Below are 26,209 nucleotides of genomic sequence, written 5' to 3' on the forward strand. Positions count from 1 at the left end.
TATGCGTAGTAGGTTACTAGCATTTTAAATCTGAGAGTGTCTTTTTGGGATTTTCCCATGCCTTGAGCAGTTATTAACAGATTTATTTCAAACGCACACAGACTGTCCCAGGAGGAGTCCTGATAGAGAATTCCTCCCCACCCTGTTCTGCCCGTCACAAGCACACCATCAGCTCCTCCCAACTCGCATCTTACTCTCAGATGCCTTATACAGTAGCTTCCATGTGGTGATGCTCAGCCAGGCCTTTCCTAACTGTTGCTTCTGGGAAGACCCCTTCTACACCAACCAAATGGGCTTACTGCACTGGGAGCCCCGTTTTGGAGAATCGATCCCACATTCTCTCCTGACAACACATTCTACTGTGTTCAAAGATAAACTCTGGCACATTAAAATCTCAGAGAGTTTATTTACAGAGACAGTGATTCATCTGTCGGGTGGCTCACAGTGGAGGTGGGTCAGGGCTTTGGCGGCGGAGCCCGAGGGAGAGGATTTTATAGGTAGAACATGGAGTCAGAGCAGACAAGGCATTTGCCAGGTTAGAGTTTGAGCGATTGCCTCATTTGGATTATTCCAGTGGGAGCTTCAAGATAATATAGCCAGTGCCCACTCAGCCGACTGGGCTTGGCTGAGCTTGTTTTATTTTATTTAAAATTCTGACTTAGGTTTGTGCTTGATGATGTGGGAACCAAGGGCATTAGAGCCACTCCGGTTGAATGGCCTCCCATTTAGGTATTTTAACAGAGGTAGCCGCCTAATGCTGAAGAATGAGATCTTAGCTAGGAAATCAATGAAAACTGACCGACACAAAGCTCAGCCTTTTATAGCAGAATCAGAGTTCCTCATTTTAGGGGTGGGAGTGTGCCTGGAGGAAGGGCGTTCGGGCAGAAATCAATGTGTGCAGGGCTATAAAATGTTGGCGTTTTGTCTCATCCCGGCATGCGTGCCAGTTACTAGGTCCTGAGGCATAACTTCTGCTTTCAGTTTTAACTCAGCAGGAAGAGCGACTTAAAAAGGTTATGGGCTCAGTGTTTTATGGTGACCTGATAATTATGTTAATGATGTAGAAGTAAATGACGGGATGGGCTAGAAAAAGAAATGAAAAGTGAGAGACAACCAGAAAGCAGTAACTGACCTCAGAGAGCCAGCCTGCGGTTGGCAGTCAGGGGCGGGTACTCAGCCAGCTTGATGGCGTTACCTGTTTTGCTGTTGTGCGCTTCCCGTCAGCAGATGTGCTCATAGATGTATTCAGTGTCCTGGAGGGAGAGCTTAGGGCAGTCAGACTCTCACTTGGTGTCCGTGCTGTGAGCCCTAGGATTTACTGGCTCCATTGGCTGCCTCAGAAGCTCACAGTGAAACCTTTGGAAGGAGAAGTAGTTGAAGCGTTCGGCAGAGAATGCACCATCTGCAGGGCTGGGGTGACAAGATAATTTTGACTGAATCATAGACAATTGTTCTAATGAATCGAAAATTAGAGTGAGTAATTGTGCTTGAAGTCGTCAACACACCCACTCCCTAATCCCAAAGGCAGAGAGTGGTTTTTTTTCTCCAAAGAGCAAAGAATGGAAAAATGGACAGTAGAGTGGATATCTTAAGGCGTTGGGGTGTGGTTTTTAAGGTGCCGCCTGAGTTGGTGCTCACTTTCCCTCTAGCCGCCTTTGGCTGTAGCTGGGGTTTGTAACATCCAGGAAGATACTGAATAGCCTGAAGCCCAGCTCCAGCCAAGAGTTCTACTGCAGAGCCTCCTGTGTTAGGTGTGAAGTTTTCCTGTCTGACCTCAGGCGGAAGATCTTATTTGCAAAGGCTGCATATCTGTGAGAGGCAAGATGAGTCCAGGAGGCTCACGGTGTGGTTACATCCTCCTTGACATTTCAGGGAAGATAGCCTACGCCTTTAGCACATTCTCAAATGGGTGCCTGGCCCTCCCAAAAGCTTAAGAACCACTGTTTTTGGGGTTTAAAAAAGCATAGCCAAGCTATCTTAGACCTAGTGCTCAGGAGATGATGAGTCTGCTGTCCACTTCCAGGGACTGCTTTCTCCCAGCAGAGTATCCAGTCCCATCTGTATTTCTCTTCTGTTGTCTCCTCATATCTTCAGTCCTTTGGCTGAAGAAAGAGATGGAGACACTCTTATGACTTGTCTTTATCTCTAGATGAAAGTTTATTGGAGGAGGTGATGGAAACAGGTTTTGATTTTGTTTTGAGTGCAATCTTTGAGAAATCAGACTCCTCTAGCCCTAAATCAGTTTAAATAGTTACATTCAACTACACATTGAAAACTGACACAAAGTGGGGTTCAGATTCTCTATATCCTATTTTTACTTTTCAGGTTTCCAACATCAAAACTCCCAAGCAAATGGACGAATTCATTGAGATACAGAGTTCAACGGGAACTTGGTACCAGCGTTGGCTGGTCAGATTCAAGACCATTTTCAAGCAGGTATGATCGGGAACTTAGGAGGAGAAGGCGGCTGTATGGGAGTTTCTAACCTGAGTGGATGAACAGTGCAGAACCTGAACACCCCCACCAACCTAGGGCATTGCGTTGGAGAGGAGGCAGCCCTGGAGGGCAGTGTTTGGGTTCCAGCCCCGTCTGCCTCTAACTTGCTGTGTGCCCTGGAGCTGAAAACTCTCTATTTCTTAGTTTATTTTTCTTGTTCTTCTTTCCCAAGTCAGGGATTTTGAATGTAGGTAAAATGTGTAGTCTAAGTAAACATTCTTCTCTCTAGCAAATTTTAAAATAATCCACAATGAGGAAAAAGTGAATGAAATAAACAACCTCTTGAGGCTTTTTTTTTTTTTTTTACAAGAAACATTTTTCTAAACGGGCAATGCCATTTCTCTGGAGCAGTGGCTCCTACAAGTAGGGAGCCAGTCAGCTGTTGAGTGCTGAGGCAGCCGGCCAGCCAGAATCTGTTGGGACTGGATGGTCTTCACGGTGTATGGTCAACAAATGTTTGCAAAGTCACCCCTGCCCACAGGCAGGGTATAGAACTCAGTAGTCAAGACGACTCAGTGTCTTGCAGTCCTAACTCAGTGTGCTTTCAATCACATTCGTGGCATATTGTGTTCCTGGGGGAAATCCTATTGGACTGTTAGAGTATGAGGCCAGCCCGTAAGAAGAGAAGAGCCTTTCCTTGTTATGTGGACAGAGTTGCTGCTTCTAGGAGACAGTAGGGTACTCATTCTCTCCGTGGGTCCCTAGGCAACTTGTTAGAATATCTCAGTAATGAGCTCTTTGATTGTGAGAGAAATGAAGTCACGGATTCCTTTGTTTAACAATCCTTCTCTGGTGTGGGTTGTAGGTCTGGGATAATGCCCTGTACTGTATAATGGGGCCCTACAGAATGAACACACTGATTCTGGCTGTGGTCTGGTTTGCCATGGCGTTAAGGTAAGTTCTGTCTTACTTGAGTACCGTAATTCCCTTTGCCTCAATTGCCTCCTTTACACATTGAGGATTTCAGTTAGTTCTGACTGAGAATTTGTATCAGATAGGATGCTTTGCTTGCAAGTAACAGACAACCAACATTAGTGGCTTCTACAAAGAAGACACTTTTTGTTGTTGTTGAGATGGAGTTTTGCTCTGTAACCCAGCCTGGAGTGCAGTGGCACAATCTTGGCCCACTGCAACCTTCAGCTCCCTGGTTCAAGCGCTCCTGCCTCAGCCTCCCCAGTCACTGGGACTACGAGTGTGCACCACCATGCCTGGCTTTTTTGTATGTTTAGTAGAGATGGTGTTTCACCATGTTGGCCAGGCTGGTCTCGAACTTCTGACCTCAACTGATCAGCCTGCCTCAGCCTCCCAAAGTGCTGGGGTTACAGGCCTAACCCACCGTGCCAGGCCAGTGGGGATGTCTTTATTGTTTCCCTATGCACTAAGAGTCTGGCAGATGTGTATTTTTTTACGTGTTAAAGAGGTATCCATCAGTCCCTAATCTATTGGTGTTTTTATCAGGAGAAAAAATTCTTTTAAGTCAAATGCCTTCTTAGCATTTATGGAAGTGGTCATGATTTCCCCCCTTGTATCTATTAATATAGATTTATATTATCAGATTTTCTGATAATGAACCAAATTAATGTATTTTCAATGAGTTTGATTTACATCAAACCAAGAATGTAGACCCTGATCATGAAAGAATTAATCCTGTTGTTGTTCCAACCTTCTGCCTTCTCCACTCCAGTTACTATGGACTGACAGTTTGGTTTCCTGATATGATACGCTATTTTCAAGATGAAGAATACAAGTCTAAAATGAAGGTATTTTTTGGTGAGCATGTGTACGGCGCCACAATCAACTTTACGATGGAAAATCAGATCCACCAACATGGGAAACTTGTGAATGATAAGTAAGTGAGTGAGCACGGGCTTCCGCCCCATCAGGGTGACAGTCATGAGGACTGTTCTTGGGAGGGAGCCAGAGGGAAGATAAGAATCAAATATGGCTGGGAATGAGCGCCAAGGCTGGTGTCATCATCACAACTTGTCATGGCTGCCAGAGACTCCATAGCTCCCCTGGTGGCTGCGTCTGTGTTTTGCTGACGCCCCCCCTTCCCCCCCCACCCCCAGCCCCACCCCACGTCAACTCCCTGACACTCTCATCTCCTGGCGAGAGCTATTTCATGCAAGCATGGAGACATTTGACTGAAGACTGTCAGTCCAAGAACTTGAACCTTTAATGGAAATTAGCAGAAAGCGATGACCCATGAAGAGTGCCTGCCCAGAGAAAGGGCGTAAGTTTCTTACTGCTAAGAATCCTGAACTAGTCCAAAGCCTGAGTGTTCAACATTTACTTTGACCCTAGAAGCTCTTCCATGCCAGGACTAGCAGAGCCCTGTGATTATTCTTTCACCTAATATTACTTTGGAGGGTTGATCAGTATGGTCCATAGTCAGCCAGGGGTGTTTTTTAGTGGGAAAAAAAAAATCAGCAGAGGATTAGAGAAGTCCTGTTCACACCTTTGCGAGGCTCCTTCTCAATCCATGTTACTCCTCCTCCTCCTAGTCCTGGGCCTGATCAGATGAGCCATCCAGCCTGTTGTGCTTTAGGAATGCCTCTTTGAAACTGTCCTCTGAAACCCTCCAGATGGTTCAGGGCAGGACCTTAACCACGTGTGCCCAATGCCACATTACTCACTAAACTGAGCATTTGCGCCTCTGCTGTTTCCCTTCTCGAATTGTACTTAGCAGGTTCATCAGGTTGTGAATGATAAGTAAGTGGGTGACCATGGGCTATGCAGCAGCACCTGAAATGCCATGGCCCAGATAGCCCAGTGTCAGTGGCATTAACTGCCCTATAGTTACTACTGCAATGCAGGATTAACACCACCAATTCTCACCTCTGGTGAATGTTCTATCTCCCCGTCTCTGCACCCACATACACATCCAGTGTCTCAGTAAGTCCCTGCCCCTAGCAACTCCTGGCCCCTTTAGGAAAGGAATGACTGGTTGAAGTTCAGGAAGGATACCTCATTCAGTTTATTCTACATTGTTCTTATAGGCTAGACTTTAGCAAAGGCTCCCTGTTATTTAGGGGGAGAAAGTGTGCAATAAAAAGAAGAAAATAATTTCTACCAATATGAGGCCTTTGGGAAGGAAGGCTTAGGACCAAGTATCATTGACGTGGGTTCAGATTTTCAGATTTTTTAAAATGCCGAAGCCCAGGTGCAGATATCAACATACTCATATACCCATGCATCCATACGTCTCCTGCAGAGACATCTCAGAGTCATTATTCCTCTGCCCAGAGTGAACACTACAGGGATGGTGGCTCCAATGCTCACGGTGGTGGAAGGCAATTCCCCCAGGATGTTTCATTGTCTTTAGTATGTCAGAAGGTCTTGTGTCAACACTGCCAAGGAAGAAATGCCACCCTTGCTTTATTAGGATTCTTTGGAAATATTGAAAACTAAGGGACATTATGGATGATAGATGCCACCCACAGGATGACACCATTCCCTGCAGAGATGAATTCCCTAAAGGAGACCTCATTTCTGGAGTTCCCAATGTTTAGTGATACATTATTTTGATGCGAGTCATACTAATGGTAGCAGTGACAATGATAATAATGGCAGTGATGGTCACTATAGCAGTCAACATTAATAAGCATTGCTGCCTTACATAGATTATTTCACAAAACTCCAGGGAACAAGAAATATGCTTTCTCTTTTGCAAGTGGGGAAACAGAAGCTTAGATAGATTAACATCTTGCTCAAGATCACACAGCTAATATACATAGAAATATCCATCTCCCAAACCAGGCATTTGGACTCCAGATCTTGTACTCTTGACAAGTACAAATATTTTCTCATTGGGAAACTCTTCATTCCTACAGAGGCACTGTTTTACGTGATACTTTCTACATTAAAGACAACACAACCTGGAGTCCTTGTGATTTGTAAAAAGCAGGTTTTACAGTTCTGACAGCTAGGCAGAAAGTGGAAGCTTTTGATCTACTCTGTCCTTTTAACTTTGCTCAGCTTCTCCAGGCTTTCAGCAAACTGCTGGGTGAGAGAGAGGAGTAAATAGGGAATGAAGAAAGCAGTATTGAAAGTTGTGGATGATGGGTGGACGGTTAATCTTATGGCTGACGGGTGGGCAGTGAATCTCGTGGATGATGGGTGGATGGTGAATCTCGTGGATGATGGGTGGATGGTGAATCTCGTGGATGATGGGTGGATGGTGAATCTCGTGGATGATGGGCAGATGGTTAATTTTGTAGATGATGGGTGGATGGTGAATCTTGCGGATGATGGGTGGATGATGAATCTCGCGGGTGATGGGTGGATGGTTAATTTTGTAAATGATGGGTGGATGGTGAATCTCGCGGATGATGAGTGGATGGTGAATCTCACGGATGATGGGTGGATGGTGAATCTCGCAGATGATGGGTGGATGGTAAGTCTTGCGGATGATGAGTGGATGGTGAATCTCGTGGATGATGGGTGGATGGTGAATCTTGCGGGTGATGGGTGGACGGTGCATCTCGTGGGTGATGGGTGAACGGTGCATCTTGCGGGTGTTGGGTGGATTATTAATTTTGTAGATAATGGGTGGATGGTGAATCTTGTGGATAATGGGTGGATGGTGAATCTCACAGATGATGGGTGGATGGTGAATTTTGTGGATGACGGGTAATGAACCTATGGATTCAGGACCCCTGAGGGACATTATTGATGACTAGATGCCACCTACAGGATGACACCATTCCCTGCAGAGATGAATTCTTTTAAGGAGACCTCATTTCAAGTCCCCATTGTTTAGTGATACATCACTGTGATATGAGTAATATTGACAGTAGTGACAGTGATAATGGCAATAATGGTAACTAGAGCAGTCAACATTATTCCCAAGGTCTGGGAATGCATAGGTGTGCCAAGGATTGTCTGGGAGTGGATGTAAATATTCTTCACACATGTTCTACCATGTTTCTATGCTTCAAACATACATAGATGTTTTTGTGTGATTATTAAAATTAAATTTCTTCAAAAGTTTAATGAGTTCATTGTAACTTTCGTCATGTGGTATATGTTTCTTAACCGACAGATACTAAACGCACACCCACTATTATCTGAAGCTCATAATTCCCCCACTCCCTCCCCAGCAACTTGTTTGAATAATTTGGGTATTTTTCTCCTTGACTGATTAGGAACCTGTGAAAGTGATCTAAGGAATGCAAGGAGCCTGACTTCTTTTCTTGAGTTATGCTGCTATCTGCTGGTCGTAGTTGGAGAACACCTCATCTTTGAAACCCCAACCCTCTTTTGAGCGCCTCCATGGATAAACGCATGTTCTTTCGGTTTCTCTAGTTCTGTTTCTCCCATCCTTACCAGTATTCCTCCTTTAACTTTATTCATACTTGGCCGATTTAAAGTTTCGATGGAAATTATTTTATTGAGTATCACATATGGTAGAAAATTATTTTGTGTAAGCAGGGTTTTAGACTTGGATGTTGTTGACAAAGGAAATTCGATTGAAACCTCGGTATCATCCTGTAGTAAAATCAATCCCTTTGCCCCCAGGAAGAAACAAAAGTGCCAATTTAGTTTTGGCCTGCTCCCAAAGCATCATTTGCAGGCTTCTGGAGGCTATTTTGGGATCTGGGGGCACTGATCCTAAAAGGCAGCTTTTGTACTTGTGTGTTTCTGGAAAGTGCAAGAAAGGCAAAATAATAACTTCATGTTTTAAATCAGAGCCAGAATGTCAGGCCAGGCTTCCTTTGTTGTTAGCGAAAAACAGGATAGATTTTCTACCCAGAATACACTCACTAACTAATTAACTAACTAACTTAGCCTCTCCTCCTGAAAAGAAATTTCTGCTTGGTAGGGCTTTCTTCTGTGAGAGTTAGCAGTGGGAGGGCATTATCTTGTTTAAATCTTTCTGCATGTGAGGGAGAGGTGCCTGATTTCCGTCTTTGATAGGTTGTGACTCAGGAAGTAATGTCTTACTCCTAGAGATTCCTCAAAGCTGATGCTGTGTTCTTACTTACTTAGGAATGTGAAACTGCTTACTCAGATGATTTGCCAGTGAAGGATGGGAGAAAAGTTCTTTTGAGTTCTTAGTAAAGGTCAACGATGAATAGCTCAGAATGAAAATGAAGTTCACAAGATTTAGTTCTAAAATGAGGGCGGTAGGATAACAGGGGGCAGGAAGAGCAGAGAGGAAGAAAGCACACACACGATAGAACAGAGGTTGCTGTCACGCATCACACTGAAATGTTACGTGCCAAAGCTCCTTTTGGGAGGGGGCATTAATGAGCACATTCTCTCTCTCTCTTTTTTTTTTTTTTTTTTTTTTTTTTTTTTTGTGAAGTTGTTTCTATTTTTTTTTTTTTTTTTTGAGATGGATTATCATTCTGTCCCCCAGGCTGAAGTGCATTGGCATGATCTCAGCTCACTACAACCTCCACCTCCCAGATTCAAGCGATTCTCCTACCTCAGCCTCCCGAGTACCTGGGATTATAGGCACCCACCACCACTCCTGGATAATATTTGTATTTTTAGTAGAGATGGGGTTTCGCCATATTTGCCAGGCTGATCTCAAACTCCCAGCCTCAAGTGATCCACCCACCTTGGCCTCCCAAAGTGCCGGGATTACAGGTGTGAGTCACCATGCCTGGCTCTAGATGAGAATAGTCTTCAACTGCAGTGGGACTAAATTTCAGTACAGTGAAACTCCTCAAAGATGCCAGTGCTGGGCCACTTAAATGCCACTTCTGGTTTTTCAATCCCAAAAAGTTGCCAAGGCTGGGTTCTAGCTTTGGTTGTTCAATAACAAGTTGAGCCATCCTAGGCAAATCTTTGACCTGTCTAAGCCTAGGGTCCCACAGAATGTGATCATATTGATGTAGAATGTATATAGTATTTCAGAGTTACTAAAATTTCTCAGCTAAGTTTTGTTGCTTACTCCAGGTCCTGCATGGTTCTATGGAGCATCTTCCTGGAAAGTTTGTACTTTGGCAGCTGAAAATGGGATTGCTTGTCCCCTGTCAAACATATGCACATGTTATAGCAAGTAAATAAGGCTCCTACTGAATTTTGGATGTTTATTTTGTCTCTAACTGAGCTCTTTGATAGTTCTGTTTTTCTCGTTATATAAGCCTATCATCTGCAAATAACTAGTTCTTTGACTCCTTTATTCTTCTTTTCCATTATAAAACATTTCAAATATGCAGAGAATAGAGAATAATATAAGCAGCTCTATTTAGAGTGGCTAGCTTTATAAAATCGTAAACTACATTTACTTCAAATTTCATAGTTGGTTAAGCATTGCTCACTGTGTTGCTCCTTTTGGTAATCTTCTTCTCCTTCCCCAGAGGTCTTGATCACCATTGTCATAAGTTTGGTGATTTATATTCATGCATATTTTTATACTTTTGGCATATACTTATGTATCATAAACATTGTACAACAGTTTTTTGCATGTTTCAAATTTTAGATAAATACCGTATTACTATATGTGTGTAGATATATAATTATTATAAATTCTACAACTTGTTTTTTGTGTAGAATTATGATTTTGAAAATACTCTGTTTTGGGGAAGATAGCTACATAACTCAATTTCATTTAAATCAAATTTTTATATGCATATTTCATAACATTCATCTGTTATCATTTTGATGGATATCTAAGTAGTTAATAAACTTCTCTTGCTATTACAAATAAAGCTGCAAAAAGTGTTTTCAGGAAAGAATTTTTCTAGGCTATGTACCTGGAAGAGGAATTGCTGGGTGGAAGGCTGGAAACATTCTTCTCCAAAGGGATGGCATTAATTTGCACTCTCACTAGTAGTATATGGTATGTATTTAGCTTATACTGTTCATGTTCAACTTTGGTATCATTTTTATGTCCTCTTTTTCTTTTCTCTAGAACATATTATATAAGATAGGGATTACTAATTTTTTAAAGGTTTGGTAAAAGTAGTCTCTCTAACCACGTGAGCTTGCCATCTATGGAGACAATACATTTAGACCCTCAATTCATTTTTTAATGGTTTTTGTATGTTCAGCTGTGGTAGTTCATCTTTAAAAAAATTATATTTTAAAAGTTTTACAATTTATTGGCCTAAAAGTATTCATGGTATATTCATAGGATATTTAAATTCTGTTGGATTTGTAATTATAAATCCTCCTTTTTGGTACTAATACAATTTCCATTAATATTCACTCCATCTCCCCAGTTATCTAGAAGTACATTTTAAGTGTCAAAATACTGTTAAATATTGATCGTGTATATATCCTTGTGCTATGACCAGGTAATGCAGTCTGTATGATATTTATTCTTAGAAATCAAAATGTGTTAGGACTTTGCTTTTTTTTGTTGTTAGGTGTATACATATTTATAGCCATTATATGTTACTGGTAATTTGAAACCTTTGTCATTATTTAATGTAACCTTAATCCCTGATAATAATGTTTATTCTAAGTGTACTATCTGATATTATCTAAATCTCCAGCATCTTTCTGATCAATGTTTGTATGTTATAACTTTTTCCTTTTTTTGGCTTTCAGTCTATGTATGTTTTGATAATTAAGTGAATTTCTTATAATTAATATATAGTTAGGCCTTTCTTTCTCCACCTAAACTGACTCTCTTTATTTTTAAATTGGTTTGTATAGAACATTTGTATGTATTGTAATTATTTATGTGGTGGAATTACAGCATCTCATCTTGCTGGCTGTTTTCTATTTGTTTTGCATGTTTTTTGTTTTTTCCTACCCTCTTTTAGATTATTTTCATAATTCTATTTTAATGATAGTTTCTTTAGCTGTGCAGAACCTCTTAAGTTTAATTAGATCCCATTTGTCTATTTTGGCTTTTGTTGCCATTGCTTTTGGTGTTTTAGTCATGAAGTCCTTCCCTATGCATATGTCCTAGATGGTGTTCCCCAGGTTTTCTTCTAGGGTTTTTATGGTGTTAGGTCTTATGTTTAAATCTTTAATCCATCTGGAGTTAATTTTTGTATAAGGTGTAAGGAAAGGGCCCAGTTTCAGCTTTCTGCACATGGCTAGCCAGTTTTCCCAACACCATTTATTAAGCAGGGAATCCTTTTCCCGTTGCTTGTTTCTGTCAGTTTTGTCAAAGATCAGGTGGTTGTAGATGTGTGGCATTACTTTTGAGGCCTCCATTTTGTTCTGTTGGTTTATATCTCTGTTTTGGTACCAGTACCATGCTGTTTTGATTACTGTATCCTTGTAGTATTGTTTAAAGTCAGGTAGCATGATGCCTCCACCTTTGTTCTTTATGCTTAGGATTGTCTTGGCTATGCGGGCTCTCTTTCGGTTCCATATGAAGTTTAAGGTGGTTTTTTCCAGTTCTGTGAAGAAGATCACTGGTAGCTTGATGGGGATAGTGTTGAATCTATAAATTACTTTGGACAGTATGACTGTTTTCACAATATTTATTCTTCCTAACCGTAAGCATGGAATTTTTTTCTATCTGTTTGTGTCCTCTCTTATTTCCTTGAGCAGTGGTTTGTAGCTCTCCTTGAAGAGGTCCTTCACATCCTTTTTAGTTGTATTCCTAGGTATTTTATTCTCTTTGTAGCAATTGTGAATGGGTGTTCATTCTTGATTTGGCTCTGTGTTTGTCTGTTATTGGTGCATAGGAATGTCTGTGATTTCTGCACGTTGGTTTTGTATCCTGAGACTTTGCTGAAGTTGCTTATCAGCTTAAGGAGATTTTGGGCTGAGACAGTGGGGTCTTCTAAATAATCACATTGTCTGCAAATAGAGACAATTTGACTTCCTCTTTTCTTAATTGAAAGCCCTTCATTTCTTTTTCTTGCCTGATTGCTCTGGCCAGAACTTCCAATACTATGTTGAATAGGAGTGGTGAGAGAGGGCATCCTTGTCTAGTGCCAATTTTCAAAGGGAATGCTTCCAGTTTTTGCTCTTTCAGCATGTTATTGACTGTGGGTTTGTCATAAATAGCTTTTATTATTTTGAGATGCATTCCATTGATACCTAGTTTATTGAGAGTTTTAGCATAAAGTGCTGTTGAATTTTGTCAAAGGCCTTCTCTGCATCTACAGTATACATCTTTAATTAATCATAATGTGCCTTTGAATATTATTCTATTACTTCACTTTTAGTGTAAGAGCCTTACAACAGAACACTCATTTCTTCTCACCTGTTTTATGTGATTGTTGTCATACATACATTTTTTTCATATATGCTGTAAGCACCCAACATATTGCTGCTATTTTTGCTTTCACCAGTGAACCATCTTTTAGAATGATTAAAAGTAAGAGAAAAATATGCTGGGCACAGTGGCTCATGCCTGTAATCCTAGCACTTTGGGAGGCCAAGGTGGGCAGAATGCCTGAGCTTAGGAGTTTGAGACCAGCCTGGGCAATGTGATTAAACCTTGTCTCTACTAAAAATACAAAAAATTAGCCAGGGCTGGTGTTGCATGCCTGTGGTCCCAGCTACTTGGAAGATTGAGGCACAAGAATTGCTTGAACCTGGGAGGTGAAGGTTGCAGTGAGCTGAGATAGTGCCGCTGGACTCTAGCCTGGGTGATGGAGTGAAACTCTGTTTCCAGATAAAAAATAAATAAATAAAAAGAAAAGATAAATGTATTTCAACACTTCTAGAGATCTTTATTTCTTTGTGAACATCCAAGTTTCAAATGTAGATAGGTATTACATTTCTTATGCCTGAGGAACTTTCATTTATTATTTCTCATAGTGAAATTATGGTGGCAATACATTTTCTCAGTATTTGTTTGGCTGAAAGATCTGTTTCTTCTTCAATTTTGAAAATCTTTGTGCTGGGTGTAAAATTCTGGATTGATAGTTTTTTTTTTCATGCAGAAATTTAAAGCTTTCACTTCATTGTCTTTTGACTTGCATATATTCTTATGAGATGTCTGCTGTATTCTTTATGTTTTTTGTATGTAACATGATGTTTTTTCTGTTGCTCCCTTCACGATTTTCTCTTTATATTTGATATTCAACTGTTTGGATATCATGTGCTTAGGTGTATCGCCTCCTCCTCGTCTTCCTCCTCCTCCTTCTTCTTGTAATTTATTCTATTGAGGTTCTGTGAGTTTTATGAACTTATGGTTTGATTCATTTCATTAGGAAAATCCTTTGCCTTTGTCTTTGCAAATACTACCTGTTTCTCTTTCTGTCTTGAATTCCAAGTGCACCTATGTTAGACTGTTTAATATTTTCCCATAGCTCTTAGATGTTCTCTGTTTCCTCCCTTATTTTTATCTTTACATTTCAATTTTGCTAATTTTTTTGAGTTATCTATAATTTCAGTAATCCTTATTTTTTTTGCCACAATGAGCCTACTAATGAGTTCATCAAAGGCATTCTTAATATCTGTTACATTATTTAAAACAATTCTAGTGTTTCTGTTCGAATCTTATAGTTTCCATCTTTTTGCTGGAGTTCCTCAACTACTCATGCATGCTATTCATTTTTTCCTTTAAGGCTTTAATATATTAATTATAGTAAATTCCCTGCCTGAGAGTTCCAGTATATATATTTTATCTGATTATTATTTTTTAAATGGTTATGTCTTGATATCATGTTGTTTTATTATTGCTTCTTTGAATGTCTTGTAATTTTGGGTTGTGGGTCAGATGTTTTGTGTGACAGTAGAAACTAAAAAGTGTGCACACCTCGGGCCAGGCGCAGTGGCTCAAGCCTGTAATCCCAGCACTTTGGGAGGCTGAGGTGGGTGGATCAAAAGGTCAAGAGATCGAGACCATCCTGGTCAACATGGTGAAACCCCGTCTCCACTAAAACTACAAAAAATTAGCTGGGCATGGTGGCGTGTGCCTGTAATCCCAGCGACTCAGGAGGCTGAGGCAGGAGAATTGCCTGAACCCAGGAGGCGGAGGTTGCGGTGAGCCAAGATTGCGCCATTGCACTCCAGCCTGGGTAACAAGAGCGAAACTCCGTCTCAAAAAAAAAAAAAAAAAAAAAAAAATGTACACACCTCTTCTGCTAGGCCTTAACAGTCTGTGGGGAGGTTAAGTCAGTCTAGTCAGTAGTTGAGCTTGATTTGGATTTTGTTTTAGCTATGGTTACCTTAGAAAGGTTTTGAAACTTCCTTTTTTATTGAGGAATAATTTATGTACAGTAAATTTACCCCTTTTAGTATATAGCTCTGTGAGTTTTGACAAATGCGTGCAATCATGTAACCACCACCACAAGCAAGATACAGGACAGTTCCATTACTTCCTGAATTTCTCCATGCCCTTTCTCCATTCCCAGCCCTTGGCAGCCAATGATCTTCTTTGTGTTCCATACATGGAATTATACAATAGGAAGCCATTTGAATTTGCTCATTTTATTTAGCGTAATGCATTTGGGATTAATCCGTGTTATTGCATTTTTAGTAGTTTATTTTTATTATGGACTAGTATTCCATGAATTTAATGTATTACTGTGTTTTGTTTATCCATTTACCAGTTGAAGGGATCTCTGAATTGTTTCCAGATTTTGGCATGGCTAAATTAGTGTTTGACTTGGAATGTTTCTAACTACATTCATTTATGAATTTGTTCTACTATTTTTCTCTTGCTAATTTAATGTTTTTATCTTTATTATTTCCCTCTTTGTTCTACGTTCTATGCTTCAGTTATTGTTCCTAAAGGCAGTAAATGTGCTAGGATCTTTGTAAAGGAGACAGAATGAGGTATTATGATTTTTGCACTCGGGTATCCTTGAGTGTAAGAAAAGAAAGAGAGAGGAAGTTGGATTTTACTGTCAAACTTGCTGAGGCACAAGAATATATGTCCTTAGACTATTTGACTGACATTGGCACCAGGATTTCCCATCATGAACATTTGCTGATTCTTCATGAAATAATATTTCAATATTTGTGGAAATAGATAGCTATCTCCTAAGTCCACTCTTTTATTTATTTCTTGGGGTTACACACAGTGAAAGTACTCCTCATTTATGGAAACATGCTAGAGCTGCAAAAAGAGCCATCTTCTCAACACTCTTATTTAATAGATTTTTTAAAATGCAGGCTTAGAGAGGAGAAGAAAATTGTCTCAGAGCTCTTGGTGGTTAAGCTGTGAAAGGTAGACTCTTCATTTTTTTGGAGAGAGGCATCAGAGGTTGGGTAAAGGCCTGACCCCTACACCTGGAGTTACATAGAGCATTCAGGCAAGAATTTGTTTCCTCTGTTCTTTAAGCAAATTAGACCCAGGTACATATTTTCTGAAGTGATCCACTTATTTGTCTTTTGATTTATCTCAGATTAGGACCTGATCTAAGATAATATGCGAGAGACTGGGTTTCCTGTTCTTAAGAGCTCTGTTTCATTTCACTGTGCCTAGAGAGCTTATTGAAGTATTTATGTGTATGAACTTTGGGGAGACATAGTCTTTATTTATTTTTTCCTTAAATGATGATATAATTTATGTGAAAGAGAATTCTCTACTTTCTAAAAAGGCATTTGAAGAGTATATATGACACGCATCTATGTCTGCACATGCTTTTCCGTCTGTCTGCAATACACATCCTCATCTTTGCTTAGAGAGCTTTTACTTTTCCTTCAGGGTAATCATCTCATGCTTTACCCAGCTGGATCACAGGTGTCCCCTTATAAGTGGTTTTATAGCATACCTCTATCTTGATAATCATCACGCTAAATTTTAATGGTTGGTTTTCTTGTTTATCTCTTTAATTAGACTGAATTTCTTTAGGGTGATGCCCTCAAGCCTAACACATGTCGAATGTGACTTTGGTGTAGCTTAAATCACTTGGTGGACTAACCACTGGGCCTGAAGGTAACCGAAACAAAAGGTTTGTAATGATAATTCTGCCATAGACCTTGGATTGCCAATGGCTTCTGTTACCTTAAGGAAAAAGTTTACAAAGTGCTGTTGATAACATTTCTTTTATCTTTTGAACTCTCCTGAATAAAGACTCTTGGGTGGGCCCGTTCAGTATATTGGAGGAGATGATTTATGTAAAGAGTAATAAAATATGTTTTGGCCTTTTCTCCTTTTTATCTCTTCCCTTATAACTCTGGCTTTTTCTAACTTACTTGGAGAGACATTTGAAGGGCTGCCTGATCAGATGCATTTATGATTTATGGCTCTGCCTTCTCAGCCACCCTGGGAAGAATATTAAAATATCACCCAAGGCTACATCAGCAGCCTATTACTATATTAAAAAGAAGGATATATTAAGAAATGCAAAGGCCTGCAACAGTTTCCAGGAATAGCCCTCCTGAGTAAACACGTCTACCTTGTACATTTTGAAATCAGCAGCATCTTCTTGTAACAAAGGTTTTACCAATTAGTTTTCCTACGGAAACCTGAAGAATTTAGTGACAGTTTTTGGAGGCCCCTATTTAAAAGTCTGTAGCGGCTGGGTGTGGTGGCTCACGCCTGTCATCCCAGCACTTTGGGAGGCAAAGGTGAGCGAATCATGAGGTCAGGAGTTTGAGACCAGCCTGACCAACATGGTGAAACCCCGTCTCTACTAAAAATATAAAAAAATTAGCTGGGCATGGTGATGTGTACCTGTAATTCCAGCTACTCAGGAGATTGAGGTAGGAGAATTGCTTGTACCTGGGAGGTTGCAATGAGTTGAGATCACACCACTGTACTCCAGCCTGGGCGACAGAGCGAGACTCTGTCTCAAAAAACAAAAAACAAAAGTCTGTAGCAAATTTGGCCCTAAGAAACATTATTCAAAATAGTTTGGTTTTCTAGACCAATGATTCTTAAATTTCTTTACGTATAGTAATCTAGTCTCTGCCATTGGTGATTCTGGTTCAAGAGATGTAGGTTGGAATTTAGGAAATGACATCTTTAATAATAACCTCAAGTTTATTCTGATGCAAGTGGTCTGGGGTCCTGCTTTTGATGAACACTTGCCCAGGACTTCTTGTTGGGGGGCGGGTCTTTTAGCTGAAGCTAATGACTGGCAGCTCTAGGTTAGTGTTCTGAGAAGGACACAATATAGCATGAAGGATAATGGTAACTGGTCATTGTAAGTAGTCCTGGAGTGAATTATTTGGTGGCCCTTTTGAAAAGGAACAAAGGCCTTCAGCATCCTGTGCTATCTCTGTCACAGCGATCTCCACTGTGGTGTGGTTGCCTGTTTGCTTGTCCTTTTTTTCCGGTTAGCCTGGAGAGCAGGGAGCATGCCTTTCCTGTCTATGCTCACAGCACCCAGTACCTTGTCAGTGTTTGCAGAAGACTAAATATGTAAATGAATGAATGGATGATAGAAAGAATGTGTATGATTATTCACAAATGAAGACGCATTCAAAGGCTTCCAGCCTGAAAGTCTGACCAAGCTTGGTAAACATAGCCAAGAGAGGAAGATGGTAGTGTGTGTCAGAGATATTTTTAAATGTTGTGTTGTTCTTTCCTATTAAATATGTGGGAATTGGGGTAGTGCAGTGACATCCACGTGTGGCTGCACCTCATAATCATCTGGGCGCCTTATCCTCTTATTAACTGAGTTTTTAAAAAGTGAAGAAGTAATATATACACTTGGCATAAAGTGAAAATTAAGTGTATTATTCCTCACTTCCACTGTGCTCCCTGGAAACAATCATGTCTATCAGTTTCCTGTGTAAGTCTCCAGATATGTTTGGAAGCATGTGTATCCATACCCTTTCTTACCTGAATGATCTCCTGTTATAAACTCTATGTTGCATCTTGATTTTTTTTTACTTAGCAACATATTTTAAAGATTATTCTGTATTAACACATATAGATCTACCTTATTTACTACGATGGCTACATGGTATTCCATTACATTGAATCTGTTATGTATGTATGTATGTAGTAATCCATTGTTGTTACAAGCAGTGCTGAACTGAAGATCAGTGAATGTATCTCTTTGAATACATGAGTAAGTATGTGTAGGATAAATTCCTAGAAGTGGTATTCCTAGGTTAAAGAGAACATGCATTTCAAAATTGGCAAAATTGCTCCCCAAAGAGGCTCCAAGGATTATATTCTACTGATAGTGTGAATGAAAGTGCCTCTTTCCCCACATCTTTGTTTGGACAATTAAAAAAAAAAAAAGAAGAAGATGATTCTCAGACTTTCACAATTCTATTGCTTCCAAAACTTCTAGGACCATTCCAGGGACCTGCATGTTTTAAAAGTGCATCAAAAAGCAAGATGTTATCAGTATTTCAATTTCAATGTGAAATTCACACTATTTCACATTTTTGTGATTCTGACTCAGAAGGTCTGTGGACTTGCCTTTGAAAACCACTAGGTTGGTGCACAGCACTTCATACGCACTTCCAGCAGACACCGGCTTCCGGGTCCTGAGGCCCTTCCCCACTACGAAACAAACAGCGAAGAAATGGGAAAGCAGTTTGGGTTGAGAATAATGCTCTGGCACCTTTGGGCTTGCAGATCTCCTTTTTCTGCCTTGCTGTGTTTTCCATTTTGGTCTCAAGTCTCTTTATTTTTCGGATGAATCACTCAGAGGTCAACCTCTTTCCACAGGTTCACAAGGATGTACTTTAAACATGTACTCTTTGAGGACACATTCTTTGATGAGTGCTATTTTGAAGATGTAACATCAACAGATACCTATTTCAAAAATTGTACCATTGAATCAACCGTCTTTTATAACACAGGTAGGTAAGAACATTGACAGACTGAGCAGACTATATTGAGAGACAGTTAGTTTTGTCTAAGAATCAAAATGCTCAGGCATCAACTTCAGGAGTTAGGAAAGTATTCATCGATGCAAATGCCAAACCTTGGTGGGGAGATGGATTTTAGCCCCAGGCATGGCACAAATAAGGTGCACAGCCTTTGCTAAGGCTTTTAATGTGTCTGTATCTCAGTTTTATCACAAATGAAACGGAAACAAAATTTCTAGCCAAATGCCCTCACCCCAGTGAGGCTGACGCTATACATAAAGGGTCTCCGGTAAGAACAAAGGATGACACAAAAGCAAACCAGCATTCCAGGAGGGCTGCATTTTATGCACAGAATGCATTCTTGAAGACCTTGCATAATTTGAAACTTACAAAATGCAAGACTTGTGTTCTCACAATAAATGAAAAGGGAAAATTACATCTGTTCACATTTTGTGCATGAAGTGAAATACGAAGACTATTTTAAAATCACACTATTTTAGATTTCCATGGTTAAAAAAGTCACAAAATTCTACCACTTCACCACTTCTTGTTACTTTCGCTACCCTCATCATAAATTAATAAAATACCAAGTGAAGTTGGTGTATAAGGAAACCGAGTGAGCTTTTATTAGGGGCTTTACTTACATTGTCTCAATGGAGAAATGTACAATTTTTTAAAAAAATCCTTATCTTATAGCTAAGGAAACCGAGTTAAGGAAATCAAGACTTAAGCAACTTTCTCAAGGCCATGTTTAGCAAGTGAGGGAGTCTGAATTCACTCCTCAGTTGTTTGGCTATAAAGCCTGCAATCTTGCCACTGAACTGCTTGCATTGTGTCGAGATCTATGTTTTATCCCTGGCACTGGCACCAAGGGACAGTTTATACAAGAACGTCTTTTTCCTCTATGATATCAGCCTCAAGAGCTTCAATATGTGGTCTGTATTCTGGAGTCTCATAATACTTTCACTCTGGCACTTACCTTCCTGAATTTCCTTTTACCCTAAACTTGAAACAAGAATGAATTCCAGAAATTTACTCACTGTCATTAAAAACTGGCATAGCTTTTGTTATTTCAAGTTTGAATGATGCCTCTTCATTTGCACACTCTTATCATGGAGATTCTTGCAAACATGTGTAGCCAGGAAATGTCAGAGCTGGGAGAATCAGTGGAGATGGTCAGGTGTACTCTTCCAATTTTGTAGATTTTGTAGGTAGAGCCTCAGGGAGGTTAAAGAGGGCTAACAGCAGGACCAGATCCCCAAACCTGGGTTTCTGGGGAGCCTGTTTAGGACTTTTTCTGTCAGAATAGCTGATCTTAGAAGGTGTCAGGAGACTTGCAAACTGGTTCCAATGCAAATTGCTTTTATTTTTTAAGAATGTTCAGGTTTAGGCACAGAAGACAGCATGGGCTCTGGAGTGACCGGCTCAATCTGGAAATAATGCTCTTCTGTTCTGCTTCCCTATGCCAGGTAGCCTCCAAGGAGGGGCCTAGCTGCTGTGGCCCTCAGTGTCACTTGATTGGTACAAACAGGACTGTTATCTGGCTGGAGAGATGATTTTTTTTTTTTTTTTTTTTTTTTGACAAGCTCTCCCTCTTTTGCCCGGGCTAGAGTGCAGTGGTGTGATCATGGCTCAATGTAGCCTTGACCTCCTGGGCTCAAGTGATCCTCCTACCTCAGGTACCAGAGTAGCTGGGACTACAGGCACATACCACCACACCCAGCTAATAATTTTTTTTTTTTCATAGAGATAAGAGATAAGGTTTTGCTATGTTTCCTGGGCTGGTCTTGAACTCCTGAGTTCAAGTGATCCTCCTACCTTAGCCTCCCCAAGTGCTGGGATTACAGACGTGAACCACCACACCTGGCTGACAGGATGCATTTTTAAATGTCCATCAACATTAGTTTCATTTCCCCTTGCTTTTAAGAACTTGAACAGGTCATTAGATTTTTAGGAAGTTTCTCTATTCATCCATACCTTGATGACATGGTCACATATTACATTGACTTTGAGGTGGTCTGACTGGCACAGGCTGGCACAGCCTGCCCACAGAAGGGGGCAACTTCATTTCTGCCTCTGCCCTTCTCTGTCCAGCTCTCTTCCACTTACGTGAACCGAAGCTTTCGTTCTCTCCCCAGACCTCTACGAGCATAAGTTCATCAACTGTCGGTTTATCAACTCCACCTTTCTGGAGCAGAAGAAGGGCTGCCACATGGACTTGGAGCAAGATAATGACTTCCTGATTTACCTGGTCAGCTTCCTGGGCAGCCTGTCTGTCTTACCCGGGAACATCATTTCTGCCCTGCTCATGGATAGGATCGGAAGACTCAAGATGATTGGTGAGTTGTCCGCAGTCTTTTCTAGGTTCCAGTGTGCTGGGATAGTGGCTTTCAAATGGATTAAAATGGGGAAATTTTTCCTTTTATTAAAGAATTCTTGCACAGTGAACCCAAGAAGTAAGATTGCACCTGGGGCGATAAAGCCAAAGATGCATGCCTATGGAAAATTCCAGGGCTCCATGGAAATAGTCAAAGATCTTTGGTCTAGGCGAGGGATTTTTGTTCATTTTCTGGCAGAGAAATTCTGTGATAGTAGTTTAATCCATTAGCACTTCAATAAGGGTACTAATAATATCCACCCTGCCTCGTCATCAGATTATTGTCAGAAAAATATATAAAATGCTCTGGGATGATAGTTTGATGTTTGAAGATAAATTGTATTACTTTTATTGTTTAATAGCAGTACCACTTTAGGCTTTGGAGTTGGACAGAACCATGTTGAAATCCTGTCACTGAAAGGCTGTTTGACCTTGAATGTGTTTCTTTACTTCTCTGGGCTTCAGTTTCCTTATTTATAAGAGGAAGATTTTCACATCTAACTGGTAGGTTTTTGTGAGAATTGAACATAAGGTACCTGTAATGCTTGGCACATCGTGGGTTCTCAAAAGTGGTAGCTATATTCATATATGCTTTGCCTCATTCCAGTGGGACTTGCAGCAATTTGTTACAGAAACACATGCCATAAATGGTAAATAAGAAACAAAATGTAAACACGGAGGACCAGGGAAAATGTACATTAGAATATGAGTCAAGGCCAGCGGTGGGGAAGTGGACAACACATTATTTTAATAAACATGCCATTAGGGACCTGCCTTAGGGATGTCATTGATTAGGAAAGTTCATATGAAGCTTCCTAGCAGCAGTTTGCAAAAAGAAACACAATTAATCATAAAATCATTTTGTTGGAGAAGAGGAAATTGATCAGGTCTTCATAGGAAGGAATTCTTTTCTGGTGTTTGGCTCATACTGAATATCACTATTATAAATAGTAGCATGCATATTCAGTGTGGCGAGCATGAGAAGTGCCTGTGACTTCAGCTTTTTAATCTTGTGGTGAGGGTGGAGTCATCTCTTAGGTATGGCAGACTTCGTGCTCTCCTCTGTTAGAGGCAGTGCCTGGTTAGTCGTGAGGCCCCCGGGGGAAGGGACAATGCTTACTCATTTCCATAAGCCCTGTGTCCAGTGCAGTGCCTGTAGTAGGAGTTCACTTAGCAATGCTTCTGAACTGACTGGAATGGATGAAGATGGCCTCTTTCCTAGGTCAGCCCCAAACACCAGGCTTTCAGCAGAAGACACTATAGGTTGGCATCTGAAAAAAACTTTGACTGGGGGCCAGGTGTGGTGGCTCATGCCTGTAATCCCAGCACTTTGGGAGGCTGAGGTGAGCAGATCACCTGAGGTCAGGAGTTTGAGACCAGCCTGGCCAACATGGTGAAATCCCATCTCTGCTAAAAATAAAAAAAAAAAAAAAAAAAAAAAAAGTCAGACATGGTGGTGTGCACCTGTAATCCCAGCTACTTGGGGGGGCTGAGATGGGAGAATTGCTTGAACCCGGGAGGTGGAGGTTGCAGTGAGCCGAGATAGCACCACTGCACTCTAGCCTCCAGCCTGGGCAAGAAGAGCAAAACTCCATGTCAAAAAAAAAAAAAAAATTCAAAAAGCAAAAAGCAAAAACAAAACAAAAAACAACAAAAAAAAACTTTGGCTGGGGGTCAGGTGGCCCCATCTCTTCCAAGGTTAGCTTTATGTGTTGACCCAAGTTCCTTTACTTCATTGAGCTTCCATTTCCATTGTTAAAATAATACCTCTGTTTGCCTCAATGAGATAAAGGGTGTGAGAGCCGACGTGTGACACTTCTGCCATTTGTCACCAGCCTTATGAGTCCCAGAGTTGACCAGTGGATTCTCTGGTCTAGTCTTGAAGCAGCTGAGAAAGTTCTGGGGGAGGCAGTGTGATAAGGGTGGGGTGGGTGACCGTGTGGATGAGAACGGCCTACAAACTAAGGATCTGCCACATGCCCCCTCATGGAATTGGTGGGTGGCTGGCACAGGGGCTGCAGGACAGTGAGACAGTGGATGTCCTTTCCCTCACCACTGAAGCCCATCTTGTCATCGTGAATACATCCCAGATCAAAACGATTCCTATAATGCTAAATAAAGGCATGCTCCCGGATGAGAGGTCTAGAACTAATATTTAATCATTCTTTCTAGTCCACTCCCTTGTTAATGTTTCTGTTTTGTTTCTGAGCTAGAGGCAAGCTTGTTAAGAGCTCAGACAGGACCTTCTTTGTCTCTCTACCCTTCAGTGTTTAGTAAGAGGCCTGACATGCAGTGGGTTGACTGTGATATTGGCAGTGCAGGGTAAAGACGAGGTGCTCAGTTAACACCTATTCCACTAGGATATGCAGCGTGGCGGAACCACTTTGAAACAGCCTTATCCCCAACTCTCAGACCAACTCTGCTATAGATCTGCAAGCACATTTTTGTTCTGCTTAATCTGCTCTTGGTGGAGTGCAAGTCATTTCTTGTTATCAGTGGAGTAGAAGTTTTCCTGATTAGGCTGTTATCCACTCATTTATTCGTTCAATAACATTTATTTTTGCAGTACTTACTCTCTCAAGGCTGTGTGGGAGGCAATGGGAATGCAGTGAAATTGAGACAGACAATGTCCCTGTGCTTAAGGAGCAATGGTCTATAGGGAGAGGCAGACTTCCACTAGAAACTTAATTTACCTAAACACTAAGACATGCTTATTATAGGTCGGTCAGTGTTCCAGACATTTTATAAATATTAGCACATTGAACTCTCACAATAACTCTGTGAGGTAGGCACTATTTTAACCAACATTTTAGAGATGGGGACAGTGAGATAGCTCACAGAGAGGTGAAGCAACTCACTCAAGGTCACACAGGTAGTAAGTAAGCTGGCATTTCCACCCAAGCCTCCCAATTATTAGAGGAATAAGAATTATGGAAGTACAGTGGGCCCTGGGGACTTATAGTAGGAACACTTAACAGAGGAAGGCCTCCCTGACTATTAGTTGATTTGTCAGATGATAACATTTTGTGGTTAACGAGCGTTTGCCAGCATTTATTGTAAGCCGAGCCCCATGGCTGCCCCCCATGAGGGATGCATGGATATAGCGGGTATTGCTCAGAGAACACTTGGGGTCCTGTAGATGCCAGTTTCCCCCTGTTCTAGTTCTCTTCCAGCTTTTGGAAAAAGGTTACCAGGCACCTGCTCACGGCCCTACTGGTTCCCAGAGTGGGCAAAACCCAGGTGGGTAGTTATCATTTCCTAGTTCATCAGCAAGGATTGGCACTAGTCTCACAGCCCCGGGTCTGAGGGTAACACTCTGGGCCGAGGCCCATCCCTGGGGAGGTGTTTCCTATGGAGGCTAGGTCAGCCTTTGGTTTCTTGCCAACTGGAGTACCTTCCTCCCACAGGGTGCTGGTGCCCGGTGGGGCGCTCGTGCCCTGTGTCCCGGTTGGTTGATCGAGACCTGCTTCCTTCCCACCTTTCTGCTCACCCTATTTCCGCCTCATTGCTGGTCACTTTCCTGGTCTGCAACCTGTTCTGCCATGCTCTGCTTCCACCTTGGACTTGGAGCTTGCATCCCAGGCTCCCTTGGGGCTAGAATTACTGGATTTTGGCAGCCTTGACATTCTTCTTTGGAGGGGATCTCCTGTCAGCTGTGTAAGGGCTGTGCTGCTCATTTTCCTTTCACTCCCGTCCCCATCCCAGAGATCTGAGCTGCCCTTCTCTGCTCTGCTGGGGGCCCTGCGAGGCTAACCCCATAGACTGCATACTCAGATTCCTGGGGGGAAAAGGGATTCACCCCAGATAGTTCTGGTGACGAGACTTTGCTGATAGGGCTTTTAAAGGTATGGACAGTGTTATGGACACGAATAAGGGAGGTGAGGCACCCAGACACCAGCAAAGTGAAAAGCAGTTACCACCTCTATGGCTGTGAGGACAAGGTAGGAAATTGCACTCACAGAGCTCTATGGGGGCTGGAACCATGGAGCAAGAGCTACTTGGGAGGAACGGGGGTCTTGGAGGGATGCAACCATTGCCAGAAAAGGCCTTCTACCCCAGGGCAGGAGTTGGAGAGAGGTACTCCAACCACTTTCTCCTCCCAACTGATAAGAAAGTCCACGGGGTTAGCATGTAGAAGGTGTTGTTCACAGAACACACTATAAACTACAGAGTACAGAGCAGGGCTGGGAAGGGCAGGTCAGACCTCTGGAGTGGGGATTTGGGTAAATGGAGAATAGCACGGCCTTTCTTCAGGTTTCCCTTCAGTCGCCCATCTACAGGCATGTTCTCAGCAGGTTATAAGCTCTATGAGAATGGATTTTTAAAAAAGCGTTATTTTTTTATTTTCAATGGATAAATTATAATTGTGTATTTTGATGGGGTACAATATGATGTTTGGATGTATGTATATGATATGGAATGATTAAGTCAAGCTAATTAACATATCTGTCACCACACATACATATGTTTTGTGGTGAGAGTATTTGAAATTTACTCTCGTAGCAATTTTGAAATTTACAATACCTTGTTAGTAATGGTAGTCACCAGGCTTGGCAGTAGATCTCAAAAAGTGAGATGATGCAGATGTTTCTGTGCCTGGCTAATTTCACCTACCAGCATGTCTTCCAGGTTCATCCATGTTGTCATAAATGACAGAATAGCTTGCCTGCTCGCTCGCTCTTTCCTTCCTTCCTTCCTTTCTTCCTTCCTTCCTTCCTTCCTTCCTTCCTTCCTTCC

At 41.4% G+C, this 26,209-nt stretch overlaps 1 protein-coding gene across 4 annotated transcripts in view; it reads left to right on the forward strand.

Moving 5' to 3' along the window:
• SV2B (synaptic vesicle glycoprotein 2B) overlaps nt 1-26,209 on the forward strand; it is a 195,549-nt gene that overhangs the window by 161,726 nt on the left and 7,614 nt on the right. For all 4 annotated transcript variants that reach the window (XM_017517891.2, XM_017517901.2, XM_017517908.2 and 1 more), the window contains 5 exons: nt 2,326-2,436; nt 3,302-3,390; nt 4,181-4,345; nt 18,953-19,086; nt 21,234-21,434. In XM_017517891.2, the coding sequence (XP_017373380.1) occupies nt 2,326-2,436; nt 3,302-3,390; nt 4,181-4,345; nt 18,953-19,086; nt 21,234-21,434 (700 nt within the window). The remainder of the gene's footprint in view (nt 1-2,325; nt 2,437-3,301; nt 3,391-4,180; nt 4,346-18,952; nt 19,087-21,233; nt 21,435-26,209) is intronic.

Source organism: Cebus imitator, unplaced genomic scaffold (genome assembly GCF_001604975.1).
Source record: "Cebus imitator isolate Cc_AM_T3 unplaced genomic scaffold, Cebus_imitator-1.0 Scaffold19, whole genome shotgun sequence".
NCBI classification, from domain to species: domain Eukaryota; kingdom Metazoa; phylum Chordata; class Mammalia; order Primates; family Cebidae; genus Cebus; species Cebus imitator.